The sequence below is a fragment of the Phycodurus eques genome, chromosome 2 (assembly GCF_024500275.1).
Source record: "Phycodurus eques isolate BA_2022a chromosome 2, UOR_Pequ_1.1, whole genome shotgun sequence".
Taxonomy (NCBI): domain Eukaryota; kingdom Metazoa; phylum Chordata; class Actinopteri; order Syngnathiformes; family Syngnathidae; genus Phycodurus; species Phycodurus eques.
Genome location: NC_084526.1, coordinates 44462149 through 44476421, shown reverse-complemented (window position 1 = coordinate 44476421; position 14273 = coordinate 44462149). Strand labels below are relative to the sequence as shown.

At 43.2% G+C, this 14273-nt stretch overlaps 1 protein-coding gene across 3 annotated transcripts in view; it reads right to left on the bottom strand.

Annotated features, from left to right (window-relative positions):
* Positions 1-733: 733 nt before the first annotated feature.
* The window catches only part of aph1b (APH1B gamma secretase subunit), a 39935-nt gene continuing 26395 nt past the window's right edge, over positions 734-14273 (bottom strand). For 2 of the 3 annotated variants that reach the window (XM_061670970.1, XM_061670972.1), the window contains 4 exons: positions 12921-12994; positions 12329-12451; positions 4600-4727; positions 1985-2246 (listed from right to left, as the gene is read on the bottom strand). In XM_061670970.1, the coding sequence (XP_061526954.1) occupies positions 2079-2246; positions 4600-4727; positions 12329-12451; positions 12921-12994 (493 nt within the window). In that variant the 3' untranslated portion in view covers positions 1985-2078. Of the gene's footprint in view, positions 2247-4599; positions 4728-12328; positions 12452-12920; positions 12995-14273 lie in introns of all 3 variants that reach the window. The other variant, XM_061670971.1, reaches the window with a different exon arrangement.

The following is a 14273-nucleotide window of genomic DNA, read 5'->3' as shown; positions in this document are numbered from 1 at the left end:
AGGTCTTTCGAGAGATGCTCAATTGGGTTTAAGTCAGGGCTCTGGCTGGGCCATTCAAGAACAGTCACGGAGTTGTTCTGAAGCCACTCCTTCGTTATTTTAGCTGTATGCTTCGGGTCATTGTCTTGTTGCAAGGTGAACCTTCGGCCCAGTTGAGGTTCTGAGCACTCCGGAAAAGGTTTTCGTACAGGATATCCCTGTACTTGGCCGCATTCGTCGTTCCTTCGATTGCAACCAGTCGTCTTGTCCCTGCAGCTGAAAAATATAGCGGCATAGATGGTATGTAGAACCAAGGCGCACGCCGAGTACGTCATCACAGCATGTGACTAAAACGGACCAATCACGAGAGATGATCTCAGCGGCGTTCGACGTTCAGCAACTATTTTTGCCGTGTGCGCGGCAAGCTACGCAGAGGGGCCACGTGGGTCAATTCGTCGGTCACGTGATGCAATGTGGGCGTTGTCGGCCGTGGGAGTATAAAAGAGACCTTAAGGTCTTATATAGACAGGTGTGTGGCTTTCCTAATCAAGTCCAATCAGTATAATCAAACACAGCAGGACTCCAATGAAGGAGTAGAACCATCTCAAGGATGATCAGAAGAAATGGACAGCGCCCGAGTTCAATATGAGTGTCACAGCAAAGGGTCTGAATACTTGGCAGAGGATCGCCAAATCCAGGTGTGAAAAACTTGTTGCATCATTCTCAAAATGACTCATGGCTGTTTTAGCTCAAAAGGGTGCTTCTACTAAATACTGAGCAAAGGCTCTGAATATTTATGACTGTGTGATATGTGTGTGTCATATCAGTGTGAAGTGGCTGGGATGAAAATCAGCACCTCCAAATCCGAGGCCATAGTCTTCCGTCGAAAAAGGGTGGAGTGCCCTCTCTGGGTCAGGAAGAAGAATCTGCCTCAAGTGGAGGAGTTGAAGTAGCTTGGGATCTTGTTCACGAGCGAGGGAAGAATAGAGCGGGAGCTCGACAGGCGGATCGGTGCAGCATATGCAGACCCTGTATTGGTCTGTCGTGGTGAAGAAGGAGCTAAGCCAAGAGGCTAAGATCTCAATTTAGCGGTCGATCTCCATTCCTAACCTCACCTATAACCTCGGTCACGACTCACAGCTCGTGACCGAAAGAACAAGATCACAGACGCAAGCGGCCGAAATGAGTTTCCGCCGCACGGTGTCCGGGCTCTCCCTGAGAGATAAGGTGAGGATCCGGGTCATCCAGGAGGGGCTCGGAGACGAGCCGCTGTTCCTCCGAGTACGAGAAGGGCCAGATGAGGTGGCTCTGAGATAATCTGATTAGGATGCCTCCTGCACGCCTCCCTGGTGAGGTGATCCGGGCACGTTCCACCGGGAGGCTGCCCAGGACGCGCTGGAGAGACTATGTCTCCAAGCTCGGGATTCCCCCCCGGAAGTGGCTGGGGAGAGGGGAAGTCTGGGGATCTCCGCTCAAGCTGCTGCCCCCGCGACCAGACCTCGGAAAAGCGGAAGAGAATGAAGGAATGAATGATATTTCTGTGCGTTTTTCTTTCATTAACAGAGGGGTACCAACAATTTTATCCACGTGTGTATACTGCTGGATGTTGTCAAGCATTTACTTAGTGGGGATGATGTCCATTAGATCGATTTTTTTTCATTGTTCAAAATTCATCCTTTAAAAAACATGACTCATTCCAAAAACACAAGCTATCGGAGCGTCGGACAATATTACTTCATAGTGTTGGAGCAGTGAGAATCAACATTGAAACGTCCTATAACATTAAAGCAAATCAAAAAAATGGGGCACTTTTCAGCACAGGAGTTCATATTTGTGCGCAGAACCACATTTTATATCAAAGACTCTCTCTCATAAGCAAATTGAGCTTTACCGAAAGTGGATGTGAATCTCTCAAAATGTTATTTTTCCTCTGCAAAGCAGTCAGTGCTTTTAGAGGTCTTTTTAAAACAAAAAAAAATACCCTTGGATTCAAATTCAAAATTCAGAAAAAATGGAGGACGAGCACCCACTCATGGTGTTCAGTGCATGTGAGAGAGATTTTTGGATGGAGAGTCCTGCGAGCTCCCTGGAGTGTTGCGTTATCTGGATCGGTGGCTGGCAAGCAGGAAATCTTTGTCTTTGCAGGTCAGGCAAAGTTTGAGGCTCCTGAGGGACCCGCCAGCGGAGTAAAAGGCCCAAACACCCATTAGGAACAAGATAATATAGGTGGGAACCAGGCTGGCAACATACTCCGGGTTCTGGAAGGTCTGCGAGAGGAGAGGTAGAATCACTTTTGTCAGTAATATACAGAAAGATGCCACGTCAAACAATTACAACTGCATAATCAACCTACAGAGAAGTGTTGAAATAGATGTTACCGTATTTACTACCTGACAGGAGTAAGGCGAGGTTTTAAACAGACAATGCTGTCATTATGACGCAGTGAAAACTATAGCCAAAATAATAAACAATACTGCTGAATTAATGACATCAAGACAAGACAATCCCAAAACTACTACATACAGAAACAAGTGTCAAAATGAAGTGAGAACACAGAAATAAACAATAATTATAACAATAAAATATAGATATATTTTTCCCTATTTAATAAATTGCTATTACCATATTATCGCGAGGACCACATTTAATGGTTTATGCTTTAGTTGAAATTTGCTAGTGATGCACCGAAATGAAAATTCTCGAGTGAACCCGGAAACCGAAACCGAGGAGCCCAAGGCCGAAAGTTGAAACATCGAACAAGATTATCAATCAAATCAATGCAACTTTATCCGTAAGCGCTTCTCATACAAGAAAATTCAACACAAAGCACTTTACATTGACTAAAATATAAAAATGAATCAAAACCGCCAATTATTAATTATAAAACTATGCCAGTTATGAGCAAAATTGTAAATCTGCCGGCGGCACGGTTTCCTCCCACATCCCAAAAACACGCATGAATTGGAGACTCTAAATTGCCCATAGGCGTGACTGTGAGTGCGAATGGTTGCTTGTTTGTATGTGCCCTGCGATTGGCTGGCAACCGGTTCAGGGTGTGCCCCGCCTCCTGCCCGATGATAGCTGGGATAGGCTCCAGCACGCCCGCGACCCGTGTGAGGGGAAGCGGCTCAGAAAATGGATGGATGGATGTAAATCTGCCAACCTAAAGAAATTCATTTTCAGAACAATTTGTCCGAATATTTTTAAAATTAAGTCATAAACAATACCGCGGGACAGTTCTTGCAGTATATTATTATTGGATTTATTTGGATCTCCATCAGCTTTGGCTAACGCCATCGCTAATTCTTCCTGGAGTCCACATCCACCATTGCCATCTTTACACTGCAATACACCATTACAAAAAACACAGACAACAAAAACAACAGTCACAAACATCTCACAACAATTACAACAACACGATGGAATTGGATTTTAAAAAATTGCATAGTGTTAAATTTCACGACATAATTATTAATCCATAATCATTCATAAATTACGGCTTCAATATTTATTTTAATATATTTATTGTATCAACCTTGTAATGCCGGAAACATTTGGAGCCAAGTGTCTTCTCTTGCATGTTCTTTTTGTATTTTCGGTATCCAGTATTGTGGCTCAAATGATGCAAATTTACCCATGGTGGGACTAATAAAGGTTATATTATATAGACAATGTACTTTTAAATTATGGGTTCGCTTTCTCAAGTGACGTAGCAGAGGTGACTTACTAATTCGTCTCTGTACAGCTTAGCATTGCATTGAACCCTTTTCCTCGATATACATGCACTCATTTGCCTGCTATTTTGCTCTTCACAGTTGGCTAATCTCGGCTGTAATGTGGTTTCAGCCAGACCTAGGTGACAAGTGTACTGGACCATACTATCAATTTTGGTGTTTTGCGATGTCATGTGATAGCTTAGCGATTAGCATGGCGTTCCCATCTCTCTCGTCTTATCCTCATTTGAATTATTATAGTAAAAAAGACGTTAATGTGTTGATGTTACCAGTAGTTTGTTCAATGCGTGTGTTAACATTTACGCTTATTTCACATACCGCGGCTGAAATAAATTTAACACGTCACCATTTTTAGCACTAAATATATTTCCAAAGGTGCTACTGACATGAAAATTTCACCAGATGTTGGGAACAACCCAAGTAATCCATACATGCAAATAAAGTAGAACAAACAAGGTCAGAAATTAAGTTGTTTCAGCCGCTGTATATGGTTGATTGATGGCACTATGTTATCATCAAAGTGTGTGTGTAATCAAGTGACATCCCAGTCCAATGAGTCTAATCAAACACAGCTGGACTCAATGAGTGTCACAGTAAAGTGGCTGCAATATAACAAAGAGTGACAAATTTAAGGAGGTCTGAATACTTTCCGTACCCACTGTACTGCAGCTTAATGGGCGAGAAGACCGTTCACTTCTTCAGTTTCACATATATTGTGAGTGAATGTGCATCACCATGCCGCTATTAATCTCCTGCTTCACTTGTTTGATAGTTTTAGGTTTTCAGTATGTGAACTGGATACATCATAGCAAAGCAGCTGGCGTAGGCAATCTTACGTTTTCTCAGCGTGAGCCACCAACCCGCCTTCCCTTCGCACATCACTCACCAGACAGGAAACGACCAAGTGACTGATGACAACGGTAGCAACTGCCCACCATTGCTGCTTTTCACAGGCATCAAAGAAGACCACACCCCAGAACATGTGGAGAAGGATAATGGCCATCGTCATGAATGCTAAGGAAGAGAAAATAGTTGAAATGATACTGAACATTTCACTTTTTCTCACATCATTCGCCACTGTTTGTCGTATACTATGAAGTTTGCCTCAGTCAAACATAAATCAGGAGAACGGGGAGATTTTTGTGATTTCAATTAATTTGTGAGTTTTGTGTTATTTGTCATATGAAGAGTAGGGGTGTCCCGATCTGATCTTTGAGATCGTAAATCGGGTCTGGAGTCCTTTATTTATTTAAAAAAAAAAAAAAAAAAAAAAAAAAAAAAAGCATACAGGATCTCACTAAAATCTCTGATTTAACCACTCTTCGGCCTCTTTATACACCCGCATTGCATCACGTGACAGACGAATTGCCCCGTGCAGAACCTCTGCATAGGTTGCCACGCACCGGACAAAAATATCATCTCTCATGATTGGTCCGTTTTAGTCACATGCTGTGATGACGTACCCGCGTGCCCCCTGGTTCTACATACTACTACTGGACCACCTCAAGAGTGTCACAGGTCCCCTCCTGGACCCCCTGCAGTTTGCCTACCAAGCGAACAGGTCTGCGGATGATGCCGTCAACATGGGACCGCACTTCATCCTAGAACACCTCGACAGTGCAGGGACCTACGCGAGGATCCCGTTCGTGGACTTCAGCTCAGCGTTCGACACCATCATCCCTGAACTCCTTTCAACCAAGCTTCTCCAGCTCAGCGTCTCACCTGCCATCTGCCAGTGGATTTACAGCTTTCTGACGGGCAGGACACAGCAGGTCAGGCTGGGGGAGGCCACCTCATCCACACGCAGCATCAGCACTGGGGCGCCCCAAGGTCGTGTCCTCTCTCCGCTGCTCTTCTCTCTCTACACGAACGACTGCACCTCAGCGAACCCGACTGTCAAGCTCCTGAAGTTTGCAGATGACACCACTGTCATCGGCCTCATCGAGGACGGTGACGAGTCTGCATATCGACAGGAAGCGGAGCGGCTGGAGCTGTGGTGCGGCCGACACAACCTGCAGCTGAACACGCTCAAGACTGTAAAGATGATCGTGGACTTCAGGAGGCATCCTTCGCCACAGCTGCCCTTCACGTTGTCCAGCTGCCCTGTGTCAACCGTCGAGACCTTCAAGTTACTGGGAATTACAATCTCTCAGGACCTGAAGTGGGCGACCAACATCAACACCGTCCTCAAAAAGGCCCAGCAGAGGATGTACTTCCTGCGGCTTTTGAGAAAGCACGGCTTGCCACCGGAGCTGCTGAGACAGTTCTACACAGCGGTCATCGAATCGGTCCTGTGTTCTTCCATCACAGTCTGGTTCGGTGCTGCTACAAAAAAGGACAAACTTCGACTGCAGCGGACAATCAAAACTGCTGAAAGGATTGTCGGTACCCCCCTACCCACCATTGAGGACTTGCACGCTGCCAGAACTAAGACAAGGGCGTGCAAAATCCTCTCGGACCGTCTGCACCCCGGTCACCGGCTCTTCCAGCTCCTTCCCTCGGGTAGGCGCTACCAATCAACGCAAACTAGAACTAGTAGACATTCCAACAGCTTCTTCCCTCTTGCGATCAACTTCTTAAACACCTAACCTATAATTCCATTATATCCATTATATTACAAGCTGGAAAGTTTTTGACTTGAGTTCGTTGTCACATTTCTGTGGGGCCAATTATGTATTACTCGTGCACTCACTGTAGTTGTCTCGCCATGCTGCACTATTTGCATATACTGGCCACTCATGCCAGAGTAGCATCTGCTCCATTTGCACACTGATTGAGGAGTATCTGTAACATTTGCACAACCAACATTGTCCCAGATGATCGCACTACTCGTCACTTTAAACCGCATACACTCCTTGAAGTCTCGGCGCCCTTTGCACAATGGTCATTGCACCGGACTGTTGCAATATTAGTCATTCGAACTGCTCTAAGTGCTAGAGGACTCTGCATCTTTTGCACAATTGTCCCTCCCAAAAACGTACTGGCATTACCAGATAACTAGCAACTCTTTATTGCTCAGTGACTGTTTTTGTCAATGTCTTTATGTTCTCTGTCAATTGACTGTCTTTTGTCATACTAGAGCGGCTCCAACTACCGGAGACAAATTCCTTGTGTGTTTTGGACATACTTGGCAAATAAAGATGATTCTGATCTGTTCTGATTCTGATCTACGTCGCCGCCTTCTCGATCGATTTTGCAGCATAATTAAGCATTAAACGTATCATCTGCTCATCTAGGTCCATTTGTTCTGTCGCGGTCGCCATTGTTGTTGCTTTGTTCCTTGTTACTGAAAGGAAAGTAAAAACGGCTACCGGAAATGGACAAACAAAATGCAGAGGAAACTCCACCATGTTGTGTCCTATCCAATACCAGCTGTAGCGACACCCCCAACTTGGAGGAGAACTGCAGCACACTTTCAAAACAGCACGCTTGGGTTGCGCTCGAGTATAAAGGCAAACTACGCGAGGGACAGCCGCAGTGACGTCAGCGCGGTCGCCATCCGCACGAGTATAACGAAGCCGTTATACAAGCAGTCCATTCCATGCGCCGCTCCAGCACTTCCATCCAGCGGCGCCAAGATGCCATGCAGAGCCCACATGATCACAACAACGGGTTGCTCATGTGCTAACATGGTAGCAGGGAGTAAGTGTGAATGTTGCTTACTTAGTTGTTTATCGACACTCCAGTTAAAGTTCACTGCAAAACTAAACTTGCATAACAAAAGAATTACACCTACTGAATGGTCAATGTTCTTCGTTTTTGTTTCCAAAAATCGCTAGCTCAACGCTAACACACAATGAATGAAAAACAACACTGACGAGCTAATAAAAGTTACCATTGAACTCGCAGCACATACCGTAATTTCTCGTGTATAATGCGGTGCGTATTATCCGTGCCATGGATAATACGTCCCATGGATAATACGCACCCCCAAAGTTGAACTCAAAATTCTGTAAAACCCTTCTACCTATGTATAGTGAATTTTTACAATGCATGATTTTGCTTCTACCCATATGATCAAAACATGAAGTATTATCTGTATTTTGTTAGGGTTAGAAGTTAAGCACGTTGTACTCATATGTTTGATTACCCAAGCAGAATTTGTAAGATGGATACAATTCTTAAAACATTTAAATAAATTTTAATGGGATTCAAATTCAACGGTCAAGCATTTTAGAAAGGCATTATCATTAAACAAAACATAACCATAAAGAAATTAATGATGGTTGTTCATTCATCAGGTTAAAGGCTACACCTTTTTTATAACCATTAGGTGGCGGTGGCATTTTGGAATGAAAGTGTACAGCTTTTTCATAACCACTAGATGGCGTCACACATTTATAAAATGTGAAGTTTTTTTTTTGTTTTTTTTACATTTTCCCCTATACCCATGTATAATGCACACTATTGACTTTTGACAATTTTTTTGGGGGGGGAAGATGCGCATTACACACAGGAAATTACAGTACTTGTATCTCAAAATAATAATGAGCATTGGTACACAATCGCTGTATAAACATACAAACAGGCAATATAACAATAGTCAATGGCATATATTCTTCAAGCTGTGAAAAACGAGTTGTATTAACAATATTCAATCATGATTTCTACTTTCTTTGCTACTACAAGTGTGTATCTCATTGCGTGCAACACACTGGCCTTCAGAGGTCAAGACTTGCACAGCAGGAACAGCGATCCAAACCAGGCACCCAAAGCCTTACAACAGTGGAACCTCGATGTAATGGACTAATACGGGCGAGGGGGGGTCGTCCGTTACAGGCGATTGTCCGTTATACCGAAGAACATTTTTGTAGCCATCCATCCATTTTCTACCGCTTATCAGAGGTCGGGTCGCAGGGGCAGTAGCTTTAGCAGGGACGCCCAGACTTCTCTCTCCCCAGCCACTTCATCCAACTCTTCCGAGGGAATCCCGAGGCGTTCCCAGGTCAGCCAAGAGACGTAGTCTCTCCAGCGTGTCCTGGGTCGTCCCCGGGGTCTCCTTCCGGTGGGACTTGCCCGGAACACCTCACCAGGGAGACGTCCGGGAGGCATCCGAATCAGATGCCCCAGCCACCTCATCTGGCTCCTCTCAATGTGTGTGAGGTCCTGACCACTGTGGAGAAGGTTTTCCTCCAAGATATCGCTGTACTTGGCCGCATTCATTTTTCCTTCGATTGCAACCAGTCGTCCTGTCCCTGCAGGTGAAAAACACCCCCACAGCACGATGCTGCCACCACCATGCTTCACTGTTGGGACTGTATTGGACAGGTGATGAGCAGTGACTGTTTTTTTTCCCCACGCATACCGCTTAGAATTAAGGCCAAAAGGTTCTCATCCGACCAGAGAATCTTATTTCTCACCATCTTGGAGTCCTTCAGGTTTTTTTTTAGCAAACTCCATGCAGGCTTTCATGCGTCTTGCACTGAGCTGGCCGTCCGGCCAAACTGAATATTCTCCCCCGAATATTCAGTTTGGCCGGACGGCCAGCTCTAGGAAGGGTTCTGGTCGTCCCAAACGTCTTCCATTTAAGGATTACGGAGGCCACTGTGCTCTTAAGAATTTTTTTTGCAACCTTGACCAGATCTGTGCCTTGCCACAATTCTGTCGCTGAGCTCTTCAGGCAGTTCCATTGACCTCATGATTCTCATTTGCTATGACATGCACTGTGACCTTAAGGTCTTATATAGACAGGTGTGTGCCTTTCCTCATCAAATCCAATCAGTATAATCAAACACAGCTGGACTCCAATGAAGGTATAGGATCATCAAGGATGATCAGAAGAAATGGACAGCACCAGAGTTCAATATGAGTGTCACAGCAAAGGGTCTGAAATTTCAGTTTTTCTTTTTTAATAAATCTGCAAAAATTTCAACAATTCCGTTTTTTTCTGTCAATATGGGGTGCTGTGTGTACATTAATGAGGGGAAAAAATTTAATGAAATGATTTTAGCAAATGGCTGCAATATAACGAATGTGAAAAATTTTAGGGGGGGCTGAATAATTTCCGTACCCACTGTATTTAAGTTAAGCAGTGGTTATGTTAAAATTTAAATGTATATATTTTTCATATTATTTTTCAGGATTTTCAAATATTTTGTTTTCATTCAATTTTAGTACACTTATTTTTAAAAGTTACTTTATGTAACCCATTGGTGAATTTTTTAAAAAATGGTTCCGTTGCTCTCATATTGATGATGATGATTATTGTTCTCTGAGTAATATCACTTGATCAAGCCTTTTCTAACATTCCATACTGCAAAATAAGTAAAGTATGTATGATTATTGATGATATCGGATCGGACCGATATCGGTGAAAACTCAACGGCTGCATTATCGGTCTTGGATCGTAAGTGAAAAAGTTGGATCGACAGATCCCTAATGAACAGTAATAACACACTACAGAAGCCTCGCATCTGCATTTGCAAATTCACAGACCTTTTTGCCTATTAGAAGTTTTTGTACTCAGGCCAAAGCAATAAATAAAACTATTGCTTTGCCGTCATCTTGTGGCAAGACGGTGCCAAGGGACTATGTGTATTTACACTTCAGGACATAATTATTAGTGCCCCCATGAAAATTTCATTTTTGTAAAACTTCTTCCAAATACTGTTCAAGAGAGCAAAGTATTTTTCTGCACAGCTTTCCAAACATACTAACTTTTATTTTGGTGCTTCCATTATTTTACTTTGCACACACATACAAAATTATTTAACCAAAACCAAAAACAACCAGGGTCCAAATTATTAGCCCCCTTGATGCTAAAAGGCAATTGTAAAAGTATCACACACATCTCCTGAGCAATCTCAGCCCATTCTTCTTTGGCAAACCTCAAACTCCCCCAGATTAGACGACCTTCTGCCACGGACTTTGGTCTTCAATTCTCTGCAAAGATTATCGATGGGATTCAAGTCGGGGCTTTGTGCAGGCCATTGAATAATATTCACTTTGGCCTTCTAGAGGTAGTTCTTCACCAGGAGTGACGTATGTTTTGGGTCGTTATGTTGGAAGACGTCGTATGCCTCTCCTTTCTTTCTCCAAACATAAGCAGTGTCTCGATGGCCGAAGAGCTCTAGTTTGGTTTCATCTGACCATGTCTCTAGGTTGTCTGTTGCTTTTTTTGTTTTGTTTTTGGGGTCCTGTTCAGCTGTTAGGGCAAGCAGAATGGAGGATCTGAATCCCTTTTATCCCAGAACAGTTTTACTGTGTCACAGTGGAGTTTTTAAGATGCCGCTTTCTTTGTATTATAATGGATATTTATTGAGAATCATAGTTGATTAATTGAACAGAACAAAGTTTCTAGAGGGGAGTGAGAAAATAAGACAAAAGACAAAGCACTCATTGTAAACAAGATGAGAAAAGTAAATCATTATATATCTGGAACAATGAAACATGAGTGTTGTATGGGGCAGTTGTGGTACACCCTGTGAGGGAAGGACACACGCGCCCCACCACCACCCCTCAACACCCAGGAGAGCAAGACGCCAACCTGCAGGGCTCAGGATGCAGACAGTCCCTGCAGAGCCCGAGGGCGGGACGGTGTCCCTTATTTGTTGGAAAGGAGGGTGGATAGGGTTATCCGACAAGGGAACCAATGGGGGCGGGGTGGCTTGGGGGGTTCCCAGGGAGCAGCCGTAGGGCATGAGAGGGAAGCCCCAACGCCAAGCAGTCATCCAGCCCGGGGGACCCGGCCTAAGGAGCTCCGCCATGAAGCTAGTGAGAACCCACCTGCCCCCCTGTTACTATGACTGGCAGTCATTGGTCCTACCTAGTGTATCAGTGCCCCCCCCCCCTTCCCAGTGGTATGGTGTCCTTTGCAAAATTCAGTCTGGCTCGAAGGTGTCTTTTTTTGCAGAAGTGGAGTTTTTCTTGGTCTGCAGCCTCGCAGTCCATTCCTGCGCAGGGCTCGAGGGATTGTTTTCTTTGAGACTTGGCCAAGCCATGCACTAGTGTCTTGGCAGTTGTTCTGGGGTCTTTAGACACATCTGTCACTAGCTTTCTTTCCCGAGTCTTTAAAATCTTTCCTTTCCTACCTCTGGCGGGCTTGTTTTGTACCATGTGGCTGGCTTTTAATTTCTTGATGATACTTCTCACTCCAGTTCTTGACACTTGGAAACGCTGTAATAACTTTATGGATTCATCTCCTGCTTCATGTGCATCAATGATTCTTTTTCTTAAGGCTAAACTGATTTCTTTTGTTTTTGGCATGATGCTTTCTGATTCCTGAATTTCCAGTGTGAACTGAATCTTCTCTACAAGTCCGTCTTATACAGTCAGTGTTCAATGGTGACTTCAATTAGGTTTGATTAATCAGAGCACATGGCTTCCAACACTTGCTGTCTCTCAAACTGGTGGGAGTTTTTAATTTTTATTTTTTAATGAAATACCTTTTTTCCTGCGTGCAAATAAAAATATTGGAAGCATCCAAAATGAAAGTGGGATGCTTGGAAAACCTGTGTTAAAAATGCATTGCTCTCTCTAACAGCACTTGGCAAATACTTTCATTGAAATTTTAATGGGGTCCTGGTAATTCTGTCTTCAAGTGTAAGTGAGTTGTTACGGAAGAATTACAAGCGTCTCCATATAATATGGCCATGCAGTGGAGAATGAAGTGGTACCTGAAGACAAAAAGTAGTGCTGCGAGTCTCCATGGATCCCGATAGTCCCCGGGCCAACAGAGTCAGCCAGAATGTTCACCACGGAGAACGCGCCACTCATGAATCCAAAGCCAAGGCCAGACACTGAGACAGATCACAAGTAAAGGAACATCTGTATGACAGGCAGTGCACCGCTGGCATGGTGAGTTTGTACTTATAAGGACCTTTATTAGTCGCACAATGGGGAAGATTTGCAATTTATAAATATATCAAAAATGTCACACAATAATAATAAAACAATCATAATCACAATAATTTCTGAAAGATAACTACTTAGGTGTATTGTTTTAAGAACAAAATAATGTGTTATCAAACATCTGTTCAATATAAATATAATGATCTTCGTATAATTTTGTACAGTGAGAGTTCAATGACCAAGTCTTGATTTTGCATAGCTGAATTAGCATGAAGTGATTGCAACAGTTTAATCAATGGAAAGCCACATAATTTAAGCAATTTACAGTATATCCTAACATATTAGTTTAACAAAAACATGGTTGTTCAATTGAGCTCAGATTTTGAATCTGTTATCTTGTTATTTTTGGAAGTATACCGTAGGCCAGTTGTCGGATAGAGATGGGCATAGTTTCCTCCTGACTGAGGGTGAGGAGGCCTTCGTTTGCTTTCCTGCAGACAGACGCCGTACAACAACGTTGTTAACAAGAAGCATCAACTGGGAATACTGTATGCATGTCAGTTGCTGAAGATATGCGGTGTGACCATTATCCTTTACTAGAAAAGAGGGAAGGTGGAAAAATGGAACAGACACAGCAGATAAACTAAAGTGTTATCATATCATTTTGGGGGGGAGGGGTTTCTCCATGCAATTAGAAAATTTCCCTATTTTTTTCATTCATTCAGGTTAGTTTCTTCCACCTAAATACACCTTATGGACAGAAAATAGGGAATGCACGATAACACCCCCCACCGATACCCAATATATTTTTTTTTAATAGTTTACATCAGGGGTCTTTACCAAGTTCCAGACAAAGGACCCCAAAACTGATGGAAAGCTGGAGCGGAGACCCCCTACTTATGTATATTGTCTCTAATTGTTTTATATTAAACTGGTCCTATAATAGAATGCCTTTTTATTGCCACTACACACCAGAGGTGGGAGTGTAAAGTGTCCAATGAGGGTGTTGGTGACACCAAGATAAACCACAAAATAAAGACCCTGGAGTTCAGTTGCGACGAGTTTACTTGACTCCAGAAACGTGGAGAAAACTAGTACAGAAAATGCACTCTTTTTACACATACAGCCATTACAAGCAAAGTGCATCAAGTTGTTTAAACTCATAATTTAACAAAAAAAAGGCATTAACAAGGATTAAAAATGTTTTTCTTTTCTTTGAGGAGCAGTTTTGCTACTCATTTCTTTATTTGAGAAGCAACTATCATTTTGAGGAGCAATTTTTTGCAGGTTTATCAATCGCACAGGGACCAATCAAAATACAACAATATAATGGGGGAATTGAATGTAGGGCTGCAGCTAACGAGTATTTAAGTACTTGAGTATCCTCCAAAACCCTCTTCAACTTGGGTAGATAACCCATTTTACCTGTTATTCCCCTCTGACCACATTTGCCATGGTTTTCAACGACATGACTGAAAGTGTACCAACTTACAGATGAGATGTCACACAGTGACTACACTAAGCAAGACTTTTAAGCACCCTGTATGTCAGGAACGTGAGTGTTGGCAAAGTTCTTTTTCTACGCGAACAAGTTAAAAAAAGTTCAATTCACCGTTCCAAAAATGAACTAGTTCATAGTTGGTTTTTTTCCTCTCCATGTTGTTGATGGGCTATTACCCTAAAAATACTGCCATTTCATTTCCCACATGTTGCCACCCGTTTAGTCCACACGAGTAGCCAGCTGCAGCTTACACCTCTAAAATCTCAAAA